The following is a 22556-nucleotide window of genomic DNA, read 5'->3' as shown; positions in this document are numbered from 1 at the left end:
AATTTATATTTAGTTTAGTTTAGTTTATTAATATTTCTATACCGCCCTTCTCCCGAAGGACTCAGGGCGGTGTACAGGGCAAGAGTAAAACATAAAGTTACAAAAATTAAAAAGTTATTAAATACATGCCCATAAAAAACAATAAATACATTAATAAAACCCCCAATAAAATGATAATAAAAACCCCAGCAATCCCACCCTCAGGCCAGGCCGGCTTGTTCGAACAGGTATGTTTTCAGATCGCGGCGAAATTATTTTTAATTTATTTTTTAAATTCTCTAATTTTAATTTATTGCACTGATGTTCTCAATTTTATTTTTATCTTGATTTCTGTACTTATTATATGTTTTGTTGTTAGCCGCCCTGAGTCCTTCGGGAGATAGGGCGGGATATAAATCCCATCAATAAATAAATAAATTATACTTTTTTTAAAAATATACTTTATTCAATTTCTATCGATGGATTCACCACCATTTCTAGGGAGCTTTTTTTTTTGGTGTGGTTACCTTTCACCGTGATGATTTTCATCTACGAGTTTAGTTGCTTTGTAAAAGCCACACCGGAGCGTGGCAGGAACCGCGTTATAGAAACCAGGTGCGGTGCGTCCCATTACAGACAACGAGCCTCTTCCCCCCCCCCCCCAAACGGAATCGCCTAGGGTTGATATAACGGGAACCGCGCTTGGAGGGCGGAAAGAAGCGGCAGCGGGAAACCTTAACCGAAAAAAAAAATATAAAATAAAAAAATGAAGCGAAATGGCTTCTGGTGGACAGATGACCCGCACCCTGAGGGACCACCAGCGCCTGCTTTACTGCCACGAGCCCCGCGGGAGAGCAAAGGAGAGGCGGGGAGGGGATGCGCGTTAGCCTCGGCGCTTCTCCTTCTCACCCACCCACCCTCCTCCAAGGTAAGGTCAGCGGCCAGGGCGAAACCGCCTAGCTTTGCCCGGGTTTTTCCTCGCCCCGAGTCGGCTCGTTAAAACCTCTCCCGCGCTCCGTCCCGCTTCCTCCCCACTTGCGGCAACGGGAGCGGGCACGTGCAGATGGCGGGCGCGCTCCCGCTGGCGAACCCAGCCAGCCCTTCTCCTTCCCCCCCCCCTCCGCCCGGGGAAGGGACCCGCCGTCTGCGGGAAAAGAGGAGGAAGAGGAGGACGGCGGGCCCCCGACGTGGTAAGTTGCGCGGGCGGGCGGGCGCCGGGGTTTTCCCCCGTCCCGCCCTTGGCGCGGGGAAGTCTCTCGGGCGGCGACGGCGGGAGTGCGCGTAGAAGAGGCCTGGCCTGGCTCGACCGGAAAATGGCGGGGCCTTTGGGATGCCGCGGCGAAGGGGGACAGATCGACCCGGGCAGCCGACAGGACGGGGGGGTGGGGAGGAGAGGGGAGTGGCAGGAGCCGGGGACAGCTCCTCTGGGGAGCGGGAGGCCTCGCTGCCTTCCCTTTTGGGGGGGGGGCGCTTCTTCAGTTTTGCCCGCCAGGCCTAGTTTTCCTTCGCTCAGGCTCGGCTTGGGTTGAAGCCGCAGGTGGGGAAGTTCCCGTGCAGCTCTCCCGGATTTGGGGGGGGGTCTTGCCGGACAGGGACGAGGTGGCAAGCAAAAGCTGCTTGCGGGTTTGTTTGGTTTTTTTTTTTTGCAACTCAGGTGTGATAGAATGAAACCAGATTTTTTTGGGGGGGGGGTGGGTGGGGAGGGAATTTGTGCGTGGGAACTACCCTGACACTGATTGATGACCTGCAGCTCCCAGATGCACTGCCCCTTTCTGGGCATTACAGGTGTTGTGGTTAGTTGCGAAGTCGTGTCCGACCCATCCCGACCCTATGGACAACGTTCCTCCAGGCTTTCCTGTCCTCTACCATCTTCTGGAGTCCCTAGATGGTAGAGGACAGGAAAGCCTGGAGGAATGTTGTCCATAGGGTCGCGATGGGTCGGACACGACTTCGCAACTAACAACAACAACAACTACTGCTTCAGTGACTCCATCCAGCCACCTCATTCTCTGTCGTCCCCTTCTTCTCTTGCCCTCAATCTTTCCCAGCATTAGGCTCTTCTCCAGTGAGTCCTTTCTTCTCATTAGGTGGGCAAAGTATTTGAGTTTTAGCTTCAGGATCTGGCCTTCTAAAGAGCAGTCGGGGTTGATCTCCTCTAGGACTGACCGGTTTGATCGCCTTGCAGTCCAAGGGACTCGCAGGAGTCTTCTCCAGCACCAGAGTTCAAAGGCCTCAATTCTTTGGCGCTCAGCCTTTTTTATGGTCCAACTTTCACTGCCATACATTGGCATTACAGGTAGCCCTGACTTAACAGCGGTGATTGGGGCTGGCAAGCCTATGATTAAAGGGGACGGTTGTAAAAGTGCATCGTGTGACCCTGCCAGCGGATAGTGGCCCTTGCAGCAGTTCCAGTGGCTATGGTGAGGTGAGTCCTGCACAGCGGATCTCCTGCTGGCTTTCCCATTGATTTTGCTTTTCAGAAGTTGGCAGGGAAGATGGCACATGGTGATCACGTGATCAGTGTTTACCTCACCTGTTGCAGTCGCAAGCTGGCAAGTGCGGGGATGTTGTGACTGCTGCAATTATGACATCCAGTTATAAGATCACCACGATTTTAGCACCGTCTTAAGCTTGAATGGTTGCTGAATGAATGAATGAATCAGTGAGGACGACCTGCATAATCAGCAATACCATCAGGGCCACGTATCTCCCAAAACTTTACATCCCGGGTATCAAACGTGATCACATCACGTAATGTACCCCTTTGCAGCTCCGGGGTGGACGTGGCCTGAGTGTGATGCATCCGGCCTGTGGGCTGCCAGTTTGACACCCCTGCTTTATATAAAGCAAGACACAAAACTAGTGGAAAAAAATGGTGTTGCAAAGTGTGGCATCATTCATTATACAAATGTATTGACGTGTTTGTACGTTTTTAGAGGCTTATTTTAAGCACTAGGCTGATAAACATGTTTCCTTGTCTCATTTTCCGTGTTCGGTAAAAGCAGTTTCTCCATCTTTTTGACAGTTGTATTTCTAGCATGAAAGCCGATTTGATGTAGTGCTTAAGGCATTGAGGTAGAAACTGGGAGTTCTAGTCCTGCCTTGGATGACCCTTGGGCAGTCATTCTTTCTTAGCCCTAGGGAGGAGTCCATTGGAAATTACTTCTGAAAAGTTGCCAAGAAAACTGCAGGGACTAATCCAAGAAATGGTTGCCATTTATGTACCGCCATTGTTATGATACTGGCCACAATGGATACACCCAAATTAAAATCTGATCCTAGGGATGAGAATAGTTCACCAGTTTTAGCACAGTTTTATGTGCCCAACTTTGTTTCTGTTCATTTTGGGTAAGGTTGTTGGACAAATAGTTGATGATAACTTTGACCTAAAGTAGTGGCTATTGCAAGTACAGAAATAAGTGGACGGTAGGATGCACAACTAGAATAACTGTACAAACTGTAGGTAAGTGTAAGAGCCTAAAGGAGTTTGGCGGGAAAATTTTCAAACACTTATGGTGGAAAGAAACCATGTTTCCAGAGCTTTAATGCAAATTAACTGCAGTATGTCAGCACAAAACTCATACTAGCATCTTTTTTTTTCTTCAAATAAAGTGAATATACGTGAAGCAAGGATAACCTATGTATCAGTAGTGACTTACCTTCATCTTTCCTGCACACAGAAAGGCAGCATGTTAAGGGGGAAAAAATCCTTTTCTCATATTGGTATTTGGTTGTTTGGAATGTAGATATAATTATTAGGCATAATAGTAATTGACTCACCATTTTCTGCTCCAGTTATAGGTTGAACATATTAGTGAAGGCTAGGCCATAGAAATTAATATGTTATAGAAAAGCTAGGTCAATCCTACTAGCACTGGCCTGCTAAAATCCAAATGATCACTAAGGGTTAGGAAATTTCTATATCTGTTTTCTGGCATACACTGTAATCCAGATCTGGCAGCACTAATCAGAATGGAATTATATTGGCACTGTCATATGTGCTGGGCATTGTAATTCAGCAACTTTTGAGAGTCAGTGTTTTCTCCTTTCTGTGGTTTTCTGGCCTGTGTATAGATTTGAGATGAAGATAATGAGATGCCATCTTCCCATACCGAATTTATTATAAGTAAGGAATATTTTTTGAGATATCTTGGATGCTGACGCCACTTATGTACAGAATTTCAGTATTCCCCTGCCATCTTTGTTTGATCTTCTTAGAATCAGTTATTATCTGTCCATTGGCATCCTTCAATGTATCAGTTTGACTTTTTTTTCCCCATGTCTCGTTTGCACCTTCAGTATCTTTTCAGATATTGTTAATACTGAATTTTGTCTTTTCTATCATTTCTTTGAAACTCTTTATAATATTTGTTCCAGAAATCTTTATTTATTTATTTATTTTTTATTTTTTATTTTAATTCCATTTATATCCCGCCCTTCTCCGAAGACTCAGGGCGGCTTTACAAGCTTAGCAGTAGCCTTCATTCTATGTATATGCCTGCTTATTAGGGTTTATATTTCTTGGCTTTGGCTTTTCTTTTTGGCAGTTTCCATCTAGTTTTCATTCTTCTGTTTTTTGGTCTTTGACAATCTCTCTTCACGTTCATCTTTATTTCATTGATTTCGTTCCACAGTTTCTCTGGTTCCCTATCAGTTAGGTTCAGGACTTCCAATGTGATTCCTGATGTTTTCCCTGAAAATAGTTGAATGTCATGGAAATGGGTTGGCTTCCTTCTGCTGCTTTCACTTGGATTGGAACTTACCCGTGACCAGTGATTGATTGGTTCCACAGTCAAACCGCAACCACATCTTTGTTGTTATAAGTGAGCTCTTCCATCACTTTGTACTGATCATTTTGGTCAGCTTGATTTCTTTGTACTTCATCTGGTGATGTCCATGTATAGTAGATATCATTTGGTTTTTGAAAGACTTTGAAATCCATCATTGGATTGGCAAAAATTGAGAAGTCATTCTCCTACTTCATTTCGTGCAGTCTAACAGATTTTCCTCCATATTATTTCCAACTTTGTATTTTGATTTCCAGCCACAGGAAGCACATCTTATTTGCATGTTCTGTTGGTTTCAAATTAAACTGGATCATAAGATGCATCGACTTTCTCTTCTTCTGCGTCAGAGGCTAAACAATAAACTCGAATAATTGTCATATGACAGGGTAATTCATGAAGTCAAGAAAAACCAAATGCAGGGGTATAGAATAGGTGGTCCATGGCTCTTAACAGAAGAAACTGTGAGAAGGACCTAGGAGTCCTAGTGGCAACCATTAAATATTAGCCAGCGGTGTGCTATACCTATCAAAAAAAGTCAGTACAGTCCTAGGCTGCAGCAACAGAGGGATAAATATCATGTGAAGTGTTAATACCACTTTATACTGTTTTGGTAAGACCACACTTGGAATACTGCATCTAGTTTTGGTTACCACAATAAAAAGAAGAAGAAGTTGGATGGAGAGAAGTGCAAAAAAGATTATTAGGGGGCTGGAGACTAAAACTGGGTATATCTGACAAAAAGAAGGTACTCAGCGTGTGGTCCTCAATGGAACCGCATCTACATGGTAGGGTGCCCCAGGGCTCTGTTCTGGGCCCAGTGCTCTTCAACATCTTCCATCAATGATTTGGACGAGAGGATAGATGGGGAACTCATCAAATTCGCAGACGGCACCAAGCTGACAGGAATAGCCAATACTCCAGAAGACAGGCTTAAGATACAAGAGGATCTGGACAGACTTGAACATTGGGCGCTATCTAACAAAATGAAATTCAATGGTGAAAAAGTAAGGTTCTACATTTAGGCAGGAAAAACCAAATGTACAGGTATAGTATAGGGGGTACCTTGCTCAATAGTAGTAACTGTGAGAGGGTAGTGGACAATCACTTCAATATGAGCCAGCAGTGTGCTGCAGCTTCCAAAAAAGCCAACACAGTGCTAGGCTGCATTAATAGAGGGATAGAATCAAGATCATGTGAAGTATTAATACCACTTTACAATGCTTTGGTAAGGCCACACTTGGAATACTGAATCCAGTTTTGGTCACCACGATGTAAAAAAGATGTTGAGACTCTAGAAAGAGTACAGAGAAGAGCAACGAAGATGATTAGAGATCTGGAGGCTAAAACATATAAGGAACGGCTGCTGGAATTGGGTATGTCTAGTTCAGTGGTGGCGAACCTATGGCACGCGTGCCAGAGGTGGCACTGAGAGGCCTCTCTGTGGGCACGCACACCGCCGCCACTAGCAGCTCGTGCAGGTCCATTAGGCTGCCGCCCCCGCCCGGAGCAGCAGCCCCGCCCAGCACAAAGCAGGCAAAACGGCCAGCTAGCAAGCTCGAGTAGAGGTGTTAGAGCATCGAGATGGCCACGCCTACCTGGCCATACCACCCAGCCTGCTGTGACCACCCTGGCCATGTCCACCCAGTGGGCCACACACCCCGCCCTCCCTGAGGGAACCACAATGCTGATGCGGCCCTGGCACTTTGCAATAAATAAGTGGGTTTTTGGTTGCGGTTTGAACACTCGGTCTCTAAAAGGTTCGCCATCACTAGTCTAGTTTAATGAAGAGAAGGACTAGGGGTGACATGATAGCAGTGTTCCAATATCTCAGAGGCTGCCACAAAGAAGAGGGAGTCAAGCTATTCTCCAAAGCTTAATAAAATAAAAATAAAGCGCCCGAAGGCAGGACAAGAAGCAACGGATGGAAACTAATCAAGGAGAGAAGCAACCTAGAACTAAGGAGAAACTTCCTGACAGTTAGAACAATTAACCAGTGGAACAACCTGCCTCCAGAGGTGGTGAATGCTCCAACACTGGAAGTTTTTAAGAAGAGACTGGACAGTCATTTGTCTGAAATGGTATAGGGTTTCCTGCCTGAGCAGTGGGTTGGACTAGTTGACCTCCAAGGTCCCTTCCAACTTTACTATTATGATTATGATTAGGTCTTCCAATATTTGAAGGTCTGTCTCAGAGAAGAGAGGGTCAGCCTATTCTCCAAGAACACTTTAGGGCAGGACAGTAAGTAACCGATGGAAACTTATGAACAAATACAACTTAGAACTAAGGAGAAATTTTCTGACCATGAGAACAATTAACCAGTGGAACGGGTTGCCTCCAAAAGTTGTGGGTGCTCTGTCACTGGGGAGTTTAAAGAAAAAAATGGGATAGCTATTTGTATAGCTATATACAATGGTATATTGTATATAGGGTATAGGGTCTCCTGCTTGAGCAGGGGTTTGGGACTAGAAGACCTCCAAGATTTGTTCCAATACTATTCTGTAATTGATCTCATTGCTATTTCCCAGCTTCTGTGCTGTCCAGAGAGTGAGTGAGGGAAGAGCTGTTAGCTGTTTTGTCTTCTACTGTCTTGCCATCACTATTCCTTTCTCATACATTCAAAGAAACATTTAGTTGCTGTCAGGTCTTTCTATGTATTCTCTTTCTGGATGAGAATCGGGTGGGGGTATCAGCTCCATTTGTTTTCTCTCTTCCTCTTGGTAGCATGGCAAACTGAATTGCTCCTGTTGGGAGTAGGGGCAGTGGTGGGATTCGGCTAGTTTGCACCGGTTTGGTAGAACCGGTAGCTAATTTTTTGTTGACTTCTTCAAACTGGCTGATGCCCTAACCCACAGGTCTGCAACCCGCCGCTCTGGAGCCGCATGCGGCTCTTTCAGCCATCTCCTGCGGCTCCCAGTCTTCTGCTATGTGTAGTCCAAAAAAAAAGTGGAACTAAAAAAGTTCATCCAATCAATTCAAATATGCAGGGTAGGTGCATATCTCGCCTTGGCTCCACTCTTCAGCCAGACCCTGTTCTGCGCATGTGCGCATGTACGCGCATGTGCACACATATTTTGCGGCTCCCAGTTTTTCCTTTTGTGAGGGAACCGGTTCCGAGTGGCTCTTTCACTGTTTCAGGTTGCTGACCCCTGCCCTAACCCTTTTTCACAAGACCCAGAACGGACCACAGGAGGTGCATGGATGCCACTTCCAAAAGTCTGTTCTGGGCCTAGGAAGCCTCCCCAGCTCAGAACGGACTTCCGGAAATGGCATCCATGCAGAGAACTGGTTGTTCAGGCATTTGAATCCCACCATGGAACGGGGGGGGGGGGTTTAAGAGGAGAGGACATTCTGGGGATACAGGGCAGTGATTTTACACATACACAATCTGATTTTGCAAAAATGTCATTAGTTGACAAGCATTTTAAATTATAATCTTGCTTAAGCTATAATTTGGCATTAACTGCAGCAAATTAATCCTAGTTTTCTGGGTAGGGGAGGGGGATTTGAACTCTACCAATAAAGAGTCTACCAAGACTCCTTCTGCAAATGTTCCTTTCACATAAGCCCCATTTTATATGTATATCCAGATCAGGCATCTCAATTATGGAGAGGCCTTCTGTATACAACCCATACTTGAAACCTATGTCCCTGAAAAAGTTGGAATAACTGCAGATAAGGCATTGTAGACATGCACTGTAGATGTTTAGAACAGAACATTATAGACCAGGGGTGTCAAACTCAATTTCATTGAGGGCTGGCTGCATCAGCATTACAGTTGCCCTCAGGGGGCTGGGTGGGCGTGGCCTACTGGGTGGGCGTGGCTAGTGTATGGCCTACTGGGTGGGCGTGGCTAGTGTGTGTATGGCCTACTGGGTGGGCGTGGCTAGAGTGTGTATGGTCTACTGGGTGGGCATGGCCAGCTCTACATTGTTCGCATCAAGGGTGCCTATGGGGGCCTGGGCAGGAGTGGGACAGATCTGAGGGTCTCTGGCAGAAGGAGGGTCTCTGGGCCAGGGCCAAGGCAGTGGGGGCCGTTCCCTCACTGTTTCCAGGATGGCTTCATGGGCTGCGTGAAACCACTTCGCGGGCTGGATCCGGCCCCCGGGCCTTGTGTTTGACATGTCTGTTATAGACGTTTAGAACAGAACGGAAGGACAGAATTGGAAGAGACCTTGGAGGTCTTCTAGTCCAACCCCCTGCTCAGGCAGGAAACCTTATACAATATTTCAAACAAATGGCTCTTCTTAAAAATTTCCAGGATTGGAACATTCACAACTTCTGGAGGCAGGTTGTTCAACTGATTGATTGTTCAGTCAGGAAATTTCTCCTTAGTTCTAGGTTGCTTCTATCTTCGGTTAGTTTCCATCTGTTGCTTCTTGTCCTGCCTTCAGGTGCTTTGGAGAATAGCTTGACTCCCGTTTCTTTGTGGCAACCCCTGAGATATTGGAACACTGCCATCACATCACCCCTCATCCTTCTTAATTCCTCTTACTACGTGCTCACTTTCTTTCCAGGTTCCACTATACATTGTCATAATGTTGGCTTCTATGTGTCTTGATGTGTTGCACAAACCTAAACTTTGTGTGGTTGTACATTATGCTTTATACATCAATTAATATGAATCCCAATGAATTGTTTAACCATGATTTATTAATGAACTCACAAGGCCTGTCTTACATGTTATAAGAACTTATGTATAACAATGTTTTTGGAGGCATAATTACTACTTTTAAATTCTCTCTTTATGCATATGTATGTATATTTACGGGAAGAAGATGAGAGATGAATATGTAGATTAGAGGAGGGAGAGGGGAATTAAAGATTGCAAAAACAGTTTTTTATTACCGTATGTTTTATTCATTTATAACATAACATAACATGTAAAAATACAAAAGCAAACAGTAGGGGACAACAGTAGAAAAAGGGAAAACAGGGTGTGAAGAAAGGGGGGGGGTGGACAAAAGGCATTGACTTCCGAATCTGTTGCAGTAAAAATCAGACATTAAAATCAAATCTCAACTTTTCACATTTCTATAGTAGTATGCACTAGCCATTTCTGTATCGGCAAATCAGTCTAACTGGTAAAACCCAAAATCATGATGATATCATTTTTTTCCACTTCAAGCACAAAGTCCAGAAGCAGTTTCCAAGTAGAAACAAAAGTACTTACGTTCTTTTCTTTTATCAGCACAGTGAGTTTGGCCATCTCTGCTAATTCCATCAGCTTTTGTAACCATTTGTCCATGGTGGGAATCGAGGCATCCTTCCACTTTTGTGCATAGAGCAGTCTTGCTGCCATCACTATATATAAAATCAGAGTTCCAATTTTTTTTCCCCAGTTCTCTTTCCATTAGGCCCAGAAGGAAAGTTTCTGGTTTAAGCTTTATGTTCAAGATTGCAAAGAATAGTTAACAGAATTTTTATAAAATGATAACTGAATTAAATATAAAATAAGAAAACCAAACTAGGAATAAAACTGGTCTCAGACTATGTAGTGATCACAATGTAGATTGCATTTGATCACTATTTCAGTTTCCTTCAGTTAAACGGCGCATATTGGTTTGGATTATTTGCTATCAGTAACCTATTCTATTGAGTAAATCAAGGTTTCATAATGTGTTTTGAAAGGAAACTAAAAACCCCAAAGTACTTATTTCTGCAAAAAATGTAGGAGCAGATCTTTAACTTAAAATTACTGAAGTAATTTTTATTAAATGAATCAGGTCTCCCCTTAGTGACTAACAGATACATGACAGGAATTGGAGCAAAGTAAAAGGACTGGGGAATTATATATTATTGTTATATATTATTTGTATTGGATTAAATGTTTGATGATATTAAGGATTACATTTCTGTCTCAGTTGAGGTAATTATGGTACAGTAAAACCCTATTTTAATGAATTGGGGAGGGGTGTCTATTATTGAGCACAAAAAGGGGGCAAATGATGAAAGCACTATTATGGCACTACCAATAGTTTCTACTCTTTTGTATGTGCATTGTGATACATTACTGCATGCAAGTTACAGAAGGGGAATTTGCATTGCAATGCCTTTTTTGGCATTTTTGAGGAAAGGAGTTAATCCCATAGATCAGGGGTGTCAAACTCAATTTCATTGAGGGCCGCATCAGCATTGCAGTTGCCCTCAAGGGGCCGGGTGGGTATGGCTAGGGTGGGTGTGGCCTACTGGGTGGGCGTGGCTAGAGTGCGTATGGCCTACTGGGTGGGCGTGGCCAGCTCTACATCGTTCATATCAAGGGTGCCTATGGGGGCCTGGGCAGGAGTGGGACAGATCTCAGGGTCTCTGGCAGAAGGAGGGTCTCTGGGCCAGGGCCAAGGCAGTGGGGGCCATTCCCTCACTGTTTCCAGGATGGCTTCGCGGGCCACATGAAACCACTTCGCGGGCCGGATCTGGCCCCCGGGCCTTGTGTTTGACATGTCTGCCATAGATTGTCTGCTGTTTCCTAGTTTTTTACTTGAATACCATAATAATACCATAAGAATGACACTCTACATTTACTACTACATTTACTACTACCTACACACTGACTTGCCTAAAAATTTGGCAACAATGTTTATTTTTAAAACATTAAACAAATTATAATAAAAAATAATGGGAAACCAGCTCTGCTGTCACCTACTAAAATTAGTCAATTTAAATTAGAATGTGTCATTGGAAACATATCTTCAGTGCTTTAAAAAACAAAAAAAAAAACCTTGGAGGTGTTGATCCAGTAAATTAACAGAGCAGTTGGCAATCTCATTCACATCCATTTCAATTAACACCTCTCTCAAACCTGAAGATAAACAAAACAATTGGGTTCATGATGTACTATCTTCCATTTCCATGTGGCTATCTTTGTTGTTCAAATTTCTTTAATTTTTCTCTAGGAATTGCCACTATCTTGTCTACAAAATCCAGCAATACTTTTTTTGCATCTTGCAAACAGACACAAGTGTGTTGCCCTTTGGGATTAATTGCTGTTCTAATCCACAAGTACAGGGCTGCAAAAAAGTGGGGTGGGATTACTTATCCTTGAATTTTAACATTAGAATAATAAGACACAACAATATAGAGAGAGTGCATTCATACAGTAGAATTCAAAATAGCCCATGCTATCAGTCTTTGTATTTGTGGTGCATGTTAGAGCTCAAGGCACACTGAATATCAAGATAATGATATTCAACAAAATTTTAAGAATTATGATAATAAAGGGGCATCATATATTTGCTGTATCACCTTCCAAACACACCAAGAAAAACAAACAACAAAGATTTGACTAATAATGATGCATTGTAGACATGTCTACTCAGAAGAAATTACATTGACTCAGTGATTTACTTCTAGAGTTAGGATTGCGTAAAGATCTACAGCATGGGTGTCAAACTCGCCACGTGACATGTCGCAACGTATCGTGACTTTTTTTGCATTGTTGGAGCTGGGGTAGGCGTGGCCTCCGTATGATGCAACTGGCCCGTGGGCTGGCAGTTTGACACCCCTGATCTACAGTATCAGAAAGTAAAAGAATTCCACTGTACAAAGCTTGAATTAAAATAGCAGTCTTGCGACAATATAAAAACACTTTTGTGTTTATGCCTTTGAGTTAGTGTTGACTCCTAGTGACTACCAAGACTGCCTGCAGTTTTTGTGATAGATTTCAACGGTGGTTTGTCTGTATCTGCTTAATGCTGGAAAGAGTGATGGCCCAAAATTACTCAGCTTTGGGCCTCAGGCAAAACTAAGTTCATAGTCTCCCGTTTTCTAGCCTGATGCCTTAAGCACCACACCAAGCTGGCTCCCTTAATTTTACTATAGGCCCTTATTTAGTTGAAAATATTAAATACACTATATTTTACGTGTTCCAAATGCCTCCTGAAAGGTGTTAGCATTTTTTTTTGCATCTATTGCAGACATGTCAAACTCGCGGCGATGTCACATGACGTCATGCAACATATCGGGACAGTTTTGCCATTGCCAGCAATGGGGTGGGCGTGGCCTCCGGATGATGCGTCCAGCCCGCGGGCCGGGAGTTTGACAACCCTGATCTATTGCAATGCTAATAAGAATATAAGTATTAATGCAGGGAATGAACAGTCCTCTAGTTTATGCAATTTTAAAAGTATAGCACTTGGAAGTACTGTAAACGTATAGTAGGACAGAGATCCCCAACCTTTTGGGCACCAGGGACTGGTTCCGTGGAGAAAGGTTTTTCCACGGACCGGAGAGTGCGTGGTTTTGTGTGTTGCTTGCATCCCACAGATGGGGCTTTGCTTCTTTGTGTGGACCGGTTGCTGACATGACGCAGCCCGGTACTGGTCCTCGGACTGGGGGTTGGGGACCCCTACATTTAAAAAAAGTGGAGCTTCTATCTTTCTCAGAAGTATTATTTCCTTGCATAATGAGAGCGAACGGTGTTCCCATGTGTATGGCAGGTTCTTTTGTATGAGACAACTGATATTATTGTCTCAAGCCTTTTTTAACATCCTATCATTATTTGAAAATTTAGATAAAAGTGTAAGCTGAACCTAGTACTGTGATCTTAGTTTTAGTGTGTGACCTTAGTTTTGCTAGGGATAACAGCTAGGGCAGGGGTGTCAAACTCAATTTCATTGAGGGCCGCATCAGCATTGCGGTTGCCCTCAAGGGGCTGGGTGGGTGTGGCCTGGCTGGGCGTGGCCTACTGGGTGGACGTGGCTAGAGTGCGTATGGCTTAACTAGGTGGGCATGGCCAGCTCTACATCGTTTGCATCAAGGGTGCCTATGGGGGCCTGGGCAGGAGTGGGACAGATCTGAGGGTCTCTGGCAGAAGGAGGGTCTCTGGGCCAGGGCCAAGGCAGTGGGGGCCATTCCCTCACTGTTTCCAGGATGGCTTCGTGGGCCACATGAAACCATTTTGCGGGCCGGATCCGGCCCCCGGGCCTTGTGTTTGACATGTCTGAGCTAGGGTGATGCAAGAGCTTGTGGAGTTATAAGTAGATAGCATTGTCAACCTGTTCTCCAGCCAAAAAGCTCTCAAAATGGCTCTGAAAACAACTCTCTCCCTTAAATTCAAAAATACAAACCCAGATGGAACTGAGTTCAGAAAAACAAACAAACCAGAATTGATTGGTATTTCAGCAGAACTAATGGAATAGTGGAATTTTCCTCCCTCTGCTGGAGCCTGAAGGAAGAACAGTTGCCATTCATTCAGACTCCAAATGATTCTTGTGTGGTTCACAATTTAAAACAATACAAAAAAGTAAACATCCATATAGATAACACACTAAACGTAGAAAATAATTCTAACAAGGGGACCACATCCATCCTATCACACAAATCTCTTATTAGAAGTATTGGTACTATTTGCTTATCCAAAGGAATTAAGAATATGACAGGCCACAATAAGAGTAATAGTTAGAAGCTTTCAGCCAATGTTTAGTTCTGAAATGGTAGACCTAACGTTAGCATGGTAATATATGAGAATATCCCTTCAGCAATATGGTTAGTTGTGTATTGTCCATGCCAGCTAAGTATTGCCTAAAACTTAAAATTAGCACTGGCAATTTTGTGATCAATTTCTAAACAGTTCTCTATAAATTTACATCTTAATAAATATACAGTTCCTTTTTCTCATCCATATCTGGATTTTGTTACATTGCAGGATTCCGTTGGAAATGACAATAACATTTTGATATTATTGATGAAAATAATAATGGCAAGGGCTATGTATAAAAGCGGCCTATAAAGGCAAAGCATGGTAGTATTTTGCAGATTTTTGAAAGATTATCCCAGTTATTGCTCCCACTAGCTTAAGCTACATGCAGTTCTTTACTACTGCTACCCTCACTGTACCTAATTAGGCTCACAACAGAATAAGACTTCCCATGCTTAATTTCAATATTGTGCATTGTATTACACTTATTCAGATGGTCCTCAACTTCCAATAGGGATAAAAAAAAATCATTGTTAAGCAGTCATTAAGTGAGGCACCATGTGACCGCACCTGATTTTACAATCTTTTTGCCACCATCGTGAAGTGAATCACCCACAGTTGTTAAACAAGACGTGCAACTACAACTTGTGACCGCTTGCTACCTTTGCATGTTGGAAATCGACAAATGGTATCACATTGGCGCAGTACGCCGCAACTGTCATAAGTGTGAGCCTGTTGAAAATTACCCAGATTGCAATCACATGATGTTGCAACGGTCATAAGCTCAAAGGCTTGAGGCACATCTTAAGTCAGGACTTAAAAGTGATGTAAGTCGCTTTTTTCAGTGGTGTCATAATTTTGAACATCCACTAAATAAATGGTCATAGGTCAAGGATTTTAGGTATCTTTATTGTCATAAGGAGCCTTTCAAATTTAATTGATATTTTGCATCAGTTAAGATGTAAATTATGTCTAATTAGTGGTGGTATTTCTGAATAGTCTTTTTCTACAATAATACATGGATATTATTTTGAATATGATAAATTCAATTGATTGCAGTCTAGTGTAATGGTTTGTGGCTTGAAAAATTACTTTTTTCTCTAATGGTGCTCTCCTATGTACACCTACTGAGAAGCTAATTCCATGGAATTGGCTGGATCTTAAAACACCTGAAGTGAAAGAGATGACTACTGCTGCTTTAAAATGTCTATGGACTTTAATGAAAATAATTCTCAAGTTATATAGACTAAATCTGTTTGTTCCAGTATTTGTTTCTGAAATTAATAGTTGTCTTTCCCCTTAATTGTATTGTCAGGAAACAAATTATGCATAACTAGCACTATAAGTGTTTCCCAGCAATTTTGTCAAATACACAATGGGAAGAACAAGTACATTCTTATTCTGGTAGAATCATGCAGCATAATAATGAGACTTAAAAATATTATTCTATTCCAATTGGCGCTGTCTTGTGGAACAGAATCATTGTATGCTAATTAGTCTATGATTAGTTTCAATTCTGAAAGTTTCATATTTGTGTCACTCAAGTTTTCCAAGTGTGACATGGATATTTTTAAAGGAGGCACCCCAGACAATTACGTGGACCTGTTCAGAAGAAAGGGAACAGTGTGGGAACTAATACAGAAAAATGATGGATGAAAAGTCAGGATGCATAGAGGGAACTATAAACTAACATATAGACTGAGGTTATTTTAGATGTCAGACTGAAATACAGAATTAAGAAAAAAGCATCCAGGCTGGTTGGGAACATATAAAGAATAGAAACACATCAAAATATATTGATTAGAGAAATCAGGAGAAAGTTATTTTACAATAAGTATGCAAAGCCGTTTAGAAATATATAATCTTTTTAGCATAGCCTAATATATGTAAAATGAAAGTTCTGAAAGTAGTTGAAGTTAAATGATTGAAAAAAAATAGGGAGATCAATAGAGTACACTTGGTGAATCTTAAATATTACATTAACGGGAAAACAAATTATTTTAAAAATATTCACTCCCTGCTTCCAAAAGAAAATAAATTCTGAACAGAAAGATCATAAGCCTGTGATGGCAGAAATTCAAAAAAAAGGAAGGACAGACTTTCAGATATGGAATTGTAGAGTTTTGACAGCATCAGCGAAAAGCACTTTTTTGTTGTGACATGGCCTTATAATCATTTTGAAATCCTCTTAATATTTGGCAGGGGCAGATACAAAAAATAGTACTTCAAGGTCCTTCATCTTAAACCATGTGAGGTTTCAAAGGTCATAACTTTCATTTTGAATTGGGCCTGGTAAAAGATAGGTTACTGATATGTTCCTGAAACACCACACCAATCAATAAAAAACACATTGAACTGATTTTTAAAATGAATCAATGTAGCGTGTACAGTGTTGACATGTAGCTTCTGCATGTTCTACCATAGCAAGATCTGCCCTCCTTATATGTGTAATGACTGAAGTATTTCTGATATTGGGTGTCATCTAAAGTGTCAAAGCTGAATCCAAGAGTATCCCAAGTGAAAAGTCCATGTTCTCAAGGGGAACATCCTCTATTATTTCTAGATTGGTTACTCTGCTGACTGGAAGAATTTCTTATCTTAGGATTAAATTTCAGTTTAGAAGAGAGAGTCTGTTGCGATTCCATTCACTATTTGTAATCTATTTATTAGATTTTTATCCCACCTTTATTACTTTATAAATAACTCAAGGTGGTCAACGTACCTTTCCTCCTCCTATTTTACCCACAACAACGGCCCACAAAAACAATATTATAACCACAACAGATGTACATTTTCTTAATGTTCTATCAATCACTCTAAAAACGGATTTAATTTAATAAACGAATGTTTTATATTTATGGATTGGATAGTGATATCCATTGCTAACAAAATATGTCCAGTCTATATTCTGTTCCAAATGTGGTACAGGTAATCTTCCACTTACAACTACTCTTTAGTGACCATTTGAAGTTAGTAGCACTGAAAAAAGTGACTTACGACCATTTTTCACACATCTGACCATTGCAACATCCTCATCATATCAGAATTCAGGCACCTGGCAACCAGCATGCACAGGTAGTCCTCAACTTACAACAGTTCACTTAGGTGACCGCTTGAAGTTACAACGGCCACAGATGTTAAGTGAATCATTGCAGTTGTTAAGTTAATAAAACGGTTGTTAAGTGAGTCTGACTTCCCCATTGGCTTTGCTTGTCAGAAGGCCGCACGAGGTCATCACCCGATCCGGGAACACTGCCGCCATCAGAAATGAGAGCCCGTTGCCCAGCGTCTGAATTTTGATCACATGACCGTGGGGTTGCTGCAATGCTCGCAAGGGTGAGAAACGGTCAGAAGTCACTTTTTTTCAGTGCCGTTGTAACCTTGAATGGCCACTAAATGGAACTTGTACAAGTCAAGGACGACCTGTACAGGTTCACATTTGGAATGTAGGGTATCACACTTACATTAGTTAATAGGTACTGTAGCATTATGATGCTAAGAGTAAGACAGCTAGCCACTATTGGAAGCCAAAGGGCTGTTTGTTCAGATGGCATTCCTCCACCTAGTTTCCCCCCCCCCGCCCTTTCTGGTTTTCATTCCACACAGCGTTATTTCTTTTATTTTTATTTTTTTTAATTTTAATTCCATTTATATCCCGCCCTTCTCCGAAGACTCAGGGCGGCTTACAAGCTTAGCAGTAGCCTTCATTCTATGTATATGCCTGCTTATTAGGGCTTTCACACACACCCCAAGCGGCATTATTACAAAGTCAGCTTATTGCCCCCAACAATCTGGGTCCTCATTTTACCTACCTCGGAAGGATGGAAGGCTGAGTCAACCTTGAGCCTGGTGGGACGCGAACCTGCACTAATTGCAGGCAGCTGGTGTTACTTAAGGAGGCATTAGCCCTCTGCTCCACCAAGGCTCTTATGCTTCCTTCATTCAGTGATACATTACAGAGAGAAATCAAAATACGATGAAGCCTATGCTGCAAGGAGGATCCAACTCCTGTGTCTAGGACTCCTTGTTTTGTTTGCGGGAACAGAATCTGTCCTTAACGTAGCCGCATGGCCTTCTCTTGTCTTATTGTATGACATCCTGCTTGCTATATGTGGAGGTGCTGTCCTTCTGCCTCTGCTTGAATATTCCCAGTAGCTCTTTTCTGCAGTTCAAATCTTACAGTGTTAAGCTGCTCTTATTTGAGGGAAGCGATTTGATTAAAAGCGTAGGCCATCTGTGCAGATCCTGTAATTTGTTCAGTGGTTATATAATTTCTTCCCTGTTTCTCTGTGTTCTGGACCACTTTAGCAGTCAAATTCTACAATAAAAGTGTAATTATATTAGTTCGAAAATATGATCTGTTTGCCTGTACGTGAAATATTTTCCTCTAAACAATGTATCTATAAACAATTGGATTTATTTGTATTTGATCTACCCTTGTAGATACTTTTCAGTGAAGCTATGCAATTATATTTGGCACAGTTTTGTCTAATTAGCTTGTACTTAGTGATTTGAGATGTCTGTCAAAGACTATTTAGCAGAAAAGACATAGTGAGTTAAAAACTAATGTGATGACCTCATCTCTGTTCAGTTAGGGTCTGGAATACAAACTACGTGGAAGAAGGAGCGTTTGAAATTGTATCAGTCCATTCTGTGCTGCAAATTAATTGGCTGTAACGTGGATACCAAATTTCATCTAATCGTTTTAATTATCGGGAGAAAAATGCAAGAGGGGGTGAAAAAATCAGTATTGCATGATTTGGCTTATTACGCGTGTTTGAAAATACTTTTCTGATGTTTTTTTAAGACAGAATCCTGCTGTTCTCTGAAATGATTTTCCTCTCTGCTAATATGCGTGGCATTCAGTCACATTCATTAGTTTAGCGCTTACATAAAAAGGCAGATGCATATGCATGTGCAGTCGCTTCTTACTTTTTAAAACAGTGCGAAGTGCGATTGCGATAGCTGGCTCTTTAATATTTGGGCACTGTACATCTACAATAGGTGTCACTGTGCCGCTAGTCCAATTGTTATTGGTGACTTCAGCGATTGGGCTAGGATGCTGCTGCTTGTCTGGCTCCATCTGCAGGGCTCTGATGCCTCCTGTGTGCAGATCCATTCAGCACACAAGTTGAGGCGGCTGGCGAGCAGGCAGCACGTCTTTTCACTCTCCTACTTGCTTTGCCACAGCAGGAGCAGTTTCAGGTGATTCAGCCTCCAGACCTTGTGGGGGTGGTGGTGGTGGGGGGAGAAAGCTCCCGCAAGCAAACGAAACTGGCAACCACGATGGGGAGACGTTTAACCAGTCAAGCCCTGGATCAAACTTAAAAGCTGATCTCTTTATTCAGCACCCTGGGAAAGGTCACCTTGCCTTGCTGAAAAAAAAAAGAAGAAGCACAATCTCTCAGCTTTGCTGCTTTTTATTTGTACCTTCTGCGCCCTCTGTTTACCAAGTGAGGCTCTCTGCTTTACACAAGACAGGGATACTCATGGTAGATGACAAGGGAAAGAACATGAAATGTCTCACCTTCTTCTTGATGCTTCCAGAGACAGTTAAGAACAGGTCGAAGAAAAGCTCGAAGAAGGTAAACAGTAGTAGCAGTAGCAGCATCAGCAGCAGCATCAGTGGCAACGGCGGCGGCAGCAGCAAATTACCTCCAGTGTGCTATGAAATCATTACCTTGAAGACTAAAAAGAAGAAAAAGATGGCTGCTGATATTTTCCCCCGAAAGAAGCCAGCTAACAGTAACACGACTGCTCTCCAGCAGTATCACCAGCAAAATATCAATAACAACAATATTATTCCAGCTCCCAACTGGCAAGGACTTTATCCCACCATCCGAGAAAGGTAAGGAAGTTTGGCTCTGTTTCTTCCTTGAGTTTTCAAGTTCTGGAGCAGCATGTAATGAGATGTTTTCTTAGCTCAGGATCTTTCGTTAAAACTGAGAAAAGGGGAAATGTTTCTCCTTTCCAACTGTGCAGTTCTTGTCTTTTGGTAATGAAAAATACATTCTCATGCAAGCCATTTTAACCTTATAACTGTTTGCGCTCATAAAACATGTATTTTCTGTGTTATTAACTTCCATATGTTTGCACAGCTTGGCACATTCACTTTGATGAAAGTTTTTCCCAAAGTTTTTTTTTTGTAATGGTATCCTTATTTTAAAAACACTGAACCTTGGAATATTTAATTTACCATTGCTTTCTGTTTAATTTTCTCGGTTTGATTTTTAATGAAATCCTTTAAAGAGCTTCCAACAAAATGAAGTGCATGTGTTGGGAGGTAAAGCTTGATGCTAAACACTCCCAATTAATATATTGCTTCTGTTTATAGAAATGCAGTGATGTTCAACAACGACTTGATGGCAGATGTTCATTTTGTGGTTGGGCCACCAGGTGGGACCCAGCGATTACCAGGACACAAAGTAAGCAACAGCTGCCAGAAGCAGGTCTGACGTTGGGAGTGTGAGGGGAGCAGCTGCAATTCCTCCTTTAAATTCATACAGAGGGCTTGAATCCTGGAACTGGTACACTTAGAAGTACTGTTCAGCATCTTGGCCTGTGAAATGTTCTAATAATTTGCTTTCTAGTTAACACGTTTTTGCAATACTGGTAGAAGATCTGTTGCAGAATTTTATGTGATTTGTGACACTATCCCAATGTTCTTCCAGATTGCTGCCATCTTTCCCCCAACAACTAATTCTAATTCTTACAAAAATCCTAAGATGTAGTCTGAGATATGTCTGACCCAAGGTTGCTGCAAGAGTAGGGTTTGATAAGCCTACTTTATCCAAGCACCTTCTAAGTGCTATATGATGGACTTCAGTTCTAATAATAGTAATTGATATGATAATGGGAGCTAGAGGTGAGTGCAGTCCATCTGACATGGAGGGCACAAAATGCAGAAGCCTGCTCCAAAATGCGACAGCTGCTTGGCTTGGCTCTCAGCATGAATTCCTTAAGCTTTTTAAGGAAAGCCACGCATAGATATATTGAAGAACTCTTTCTTGAGGTGAAAAGAAAAACCTAGCATTCCCCTACTTAGTTTTAAAAGATGAAAAACCTTCATTGCTTTCAACAAGGCCTTCTTTTTTTAATACGCGTGTGGCTCTAGTATATCTTTTTTTTTAAATTGTTTGGATTTGTTTTATAGCATGAGCTAATATTTTCCTTTCGTTGAAAAAACAGTATGTCTTAGCTGTTGGGAGCTCTGTGTTCCACGCAATGTTTTATGGGGAGCTTGCTGAGGATAAAGATGAAATTCGTATCCCAGATGTGGAGCCTCCTGCTTTCCTCGCTATGCTGAAGTAAGCAAGCATCCTTCTTCAGTTGCTGGAAATGGATTAGAAATGTATTAGTTTGTCTGCTCTAGAAATGTCAGCGTTAACAAGTAGTGTATTGTTATAAAAAGAAATAGCTTCGCCTTTGCCCCCCAAAATGGTCCCTGTGTTACTTTTAAAACTTACTAGGTTGCAAATTTAGTATTTTCTCGTTTCACCCCCACACACACACAAACACTTTCTCCCACTACATTTTGTATGTCACTTACAACTTTGGGGCAAACTGTTAATAAATTATCCACAAAAGGAGGGATGTGATAAGTTTAAACACGTGAAAAGAAAATCCAAACCAATAATTTCATATATATCATGATGAGAAGGTGTGCACTACTTCTTTTGGTAAACCACATAGTGCTCCTCAGTGCAATTGTCATTACATAAATCTGTCAGATGCATTCAGAATGATAATTTTTTTTCCTATCGGTTGCATAAAATCTAAAATGTTAACAATTCATTTCTCCAAATGTATTTGAGGCATTTTAATATGGAACTGAAGATAGAACATGCATTTTTTCCCCTTTTTTTAGCGATTCTTCACTCCATCTGGCTTGTTTCTCTTGTGTGATGAGTGGGATGTAAAGAGAAACAAGTTGCTTTCTCACTGCTTTCCATAAATTCAAGTAGAAGGTGTATCTGAAAGTCTTAACACTGTGGGAGTTGATTCCCCCCCCCCAAAAAAAAAAACTTTGGATAGCAATCTCTTAGCTGTTAATGTCTTGCATTAAATTGCTAGGATGATAATCAAACAAGTACTTTGTAACTTCCTTCAAATCAAGTGCATCACCAGTTAGCATACAACGTGTGAGGAGCATGAAATTATGCAAAGTAGGATAACCAGCCATAAGATGTCATTGTATCATGATATGTGGCTAGACACTGAGAATTCTCAAAGTTGACTGTGATGGTAACATTTAAATACAAGTGCTAGGTTTTTCCCAGCTGTTGGGAGTAACGGTGGGAGACTATCAGATCTCTGCAGGCATAACTGAGGGGCCTGAATCAAGACTGTCTTAAGAGAAACAGTGTCATTAGATCCCT

The 22556-nt window shown here is 41.9% G+C and overlaps 1 protein-coding gene across 2 annotated transcripts in view; it reads left to right on the top strand.

Moving 5' to 3' along the window:
- Positions 1-565: 565 nt before the first annotated feature.
- BTBD3 (BTB domain containing 3) overlaps positions 566-22556 on the top strand; it is a 37159-nt gene continuing 15168 nt past the window's right edge. The window contains exons 1-4 of one of the 2 annotated variants that reach the window (XM_081317757.1): positions 566-907; positions 19726-20026; positions 20513-20603; positions 21367-21485. In XM_081317757.1, the coding sequence (XP_081173883.1) occupies positions 856-907; positions 19726-20026; positions 20513-20603; positions 21367-21485 (563 nt within the window). In that variant the 5' untranslated portion in view covers positions 566-855. Of the gene's footprint in view, positions 908-992; positions 1170-19725; positions 20027-20512; positions 20604-21366; positions 21486-22556 lie in introns of those variants that run through there. The other variant, XM_081317756.1, reaches the window with a different exon arrangement.

Source organism: Vipera berus (assembly GCF_964194415.1).
Source record: "Vipera berus genome assembly, chromosome: 1".
NCBI classification, from domain to species: domain Eukaryota; kingdom Metazoa; phylum Chordata; class Lepidosauria; order Squamata; family Viperidae; genus Vipera; species Vipera berus.
This window is presented reverse-complemented; position numbering and strand designations above follow the sequence as displayed.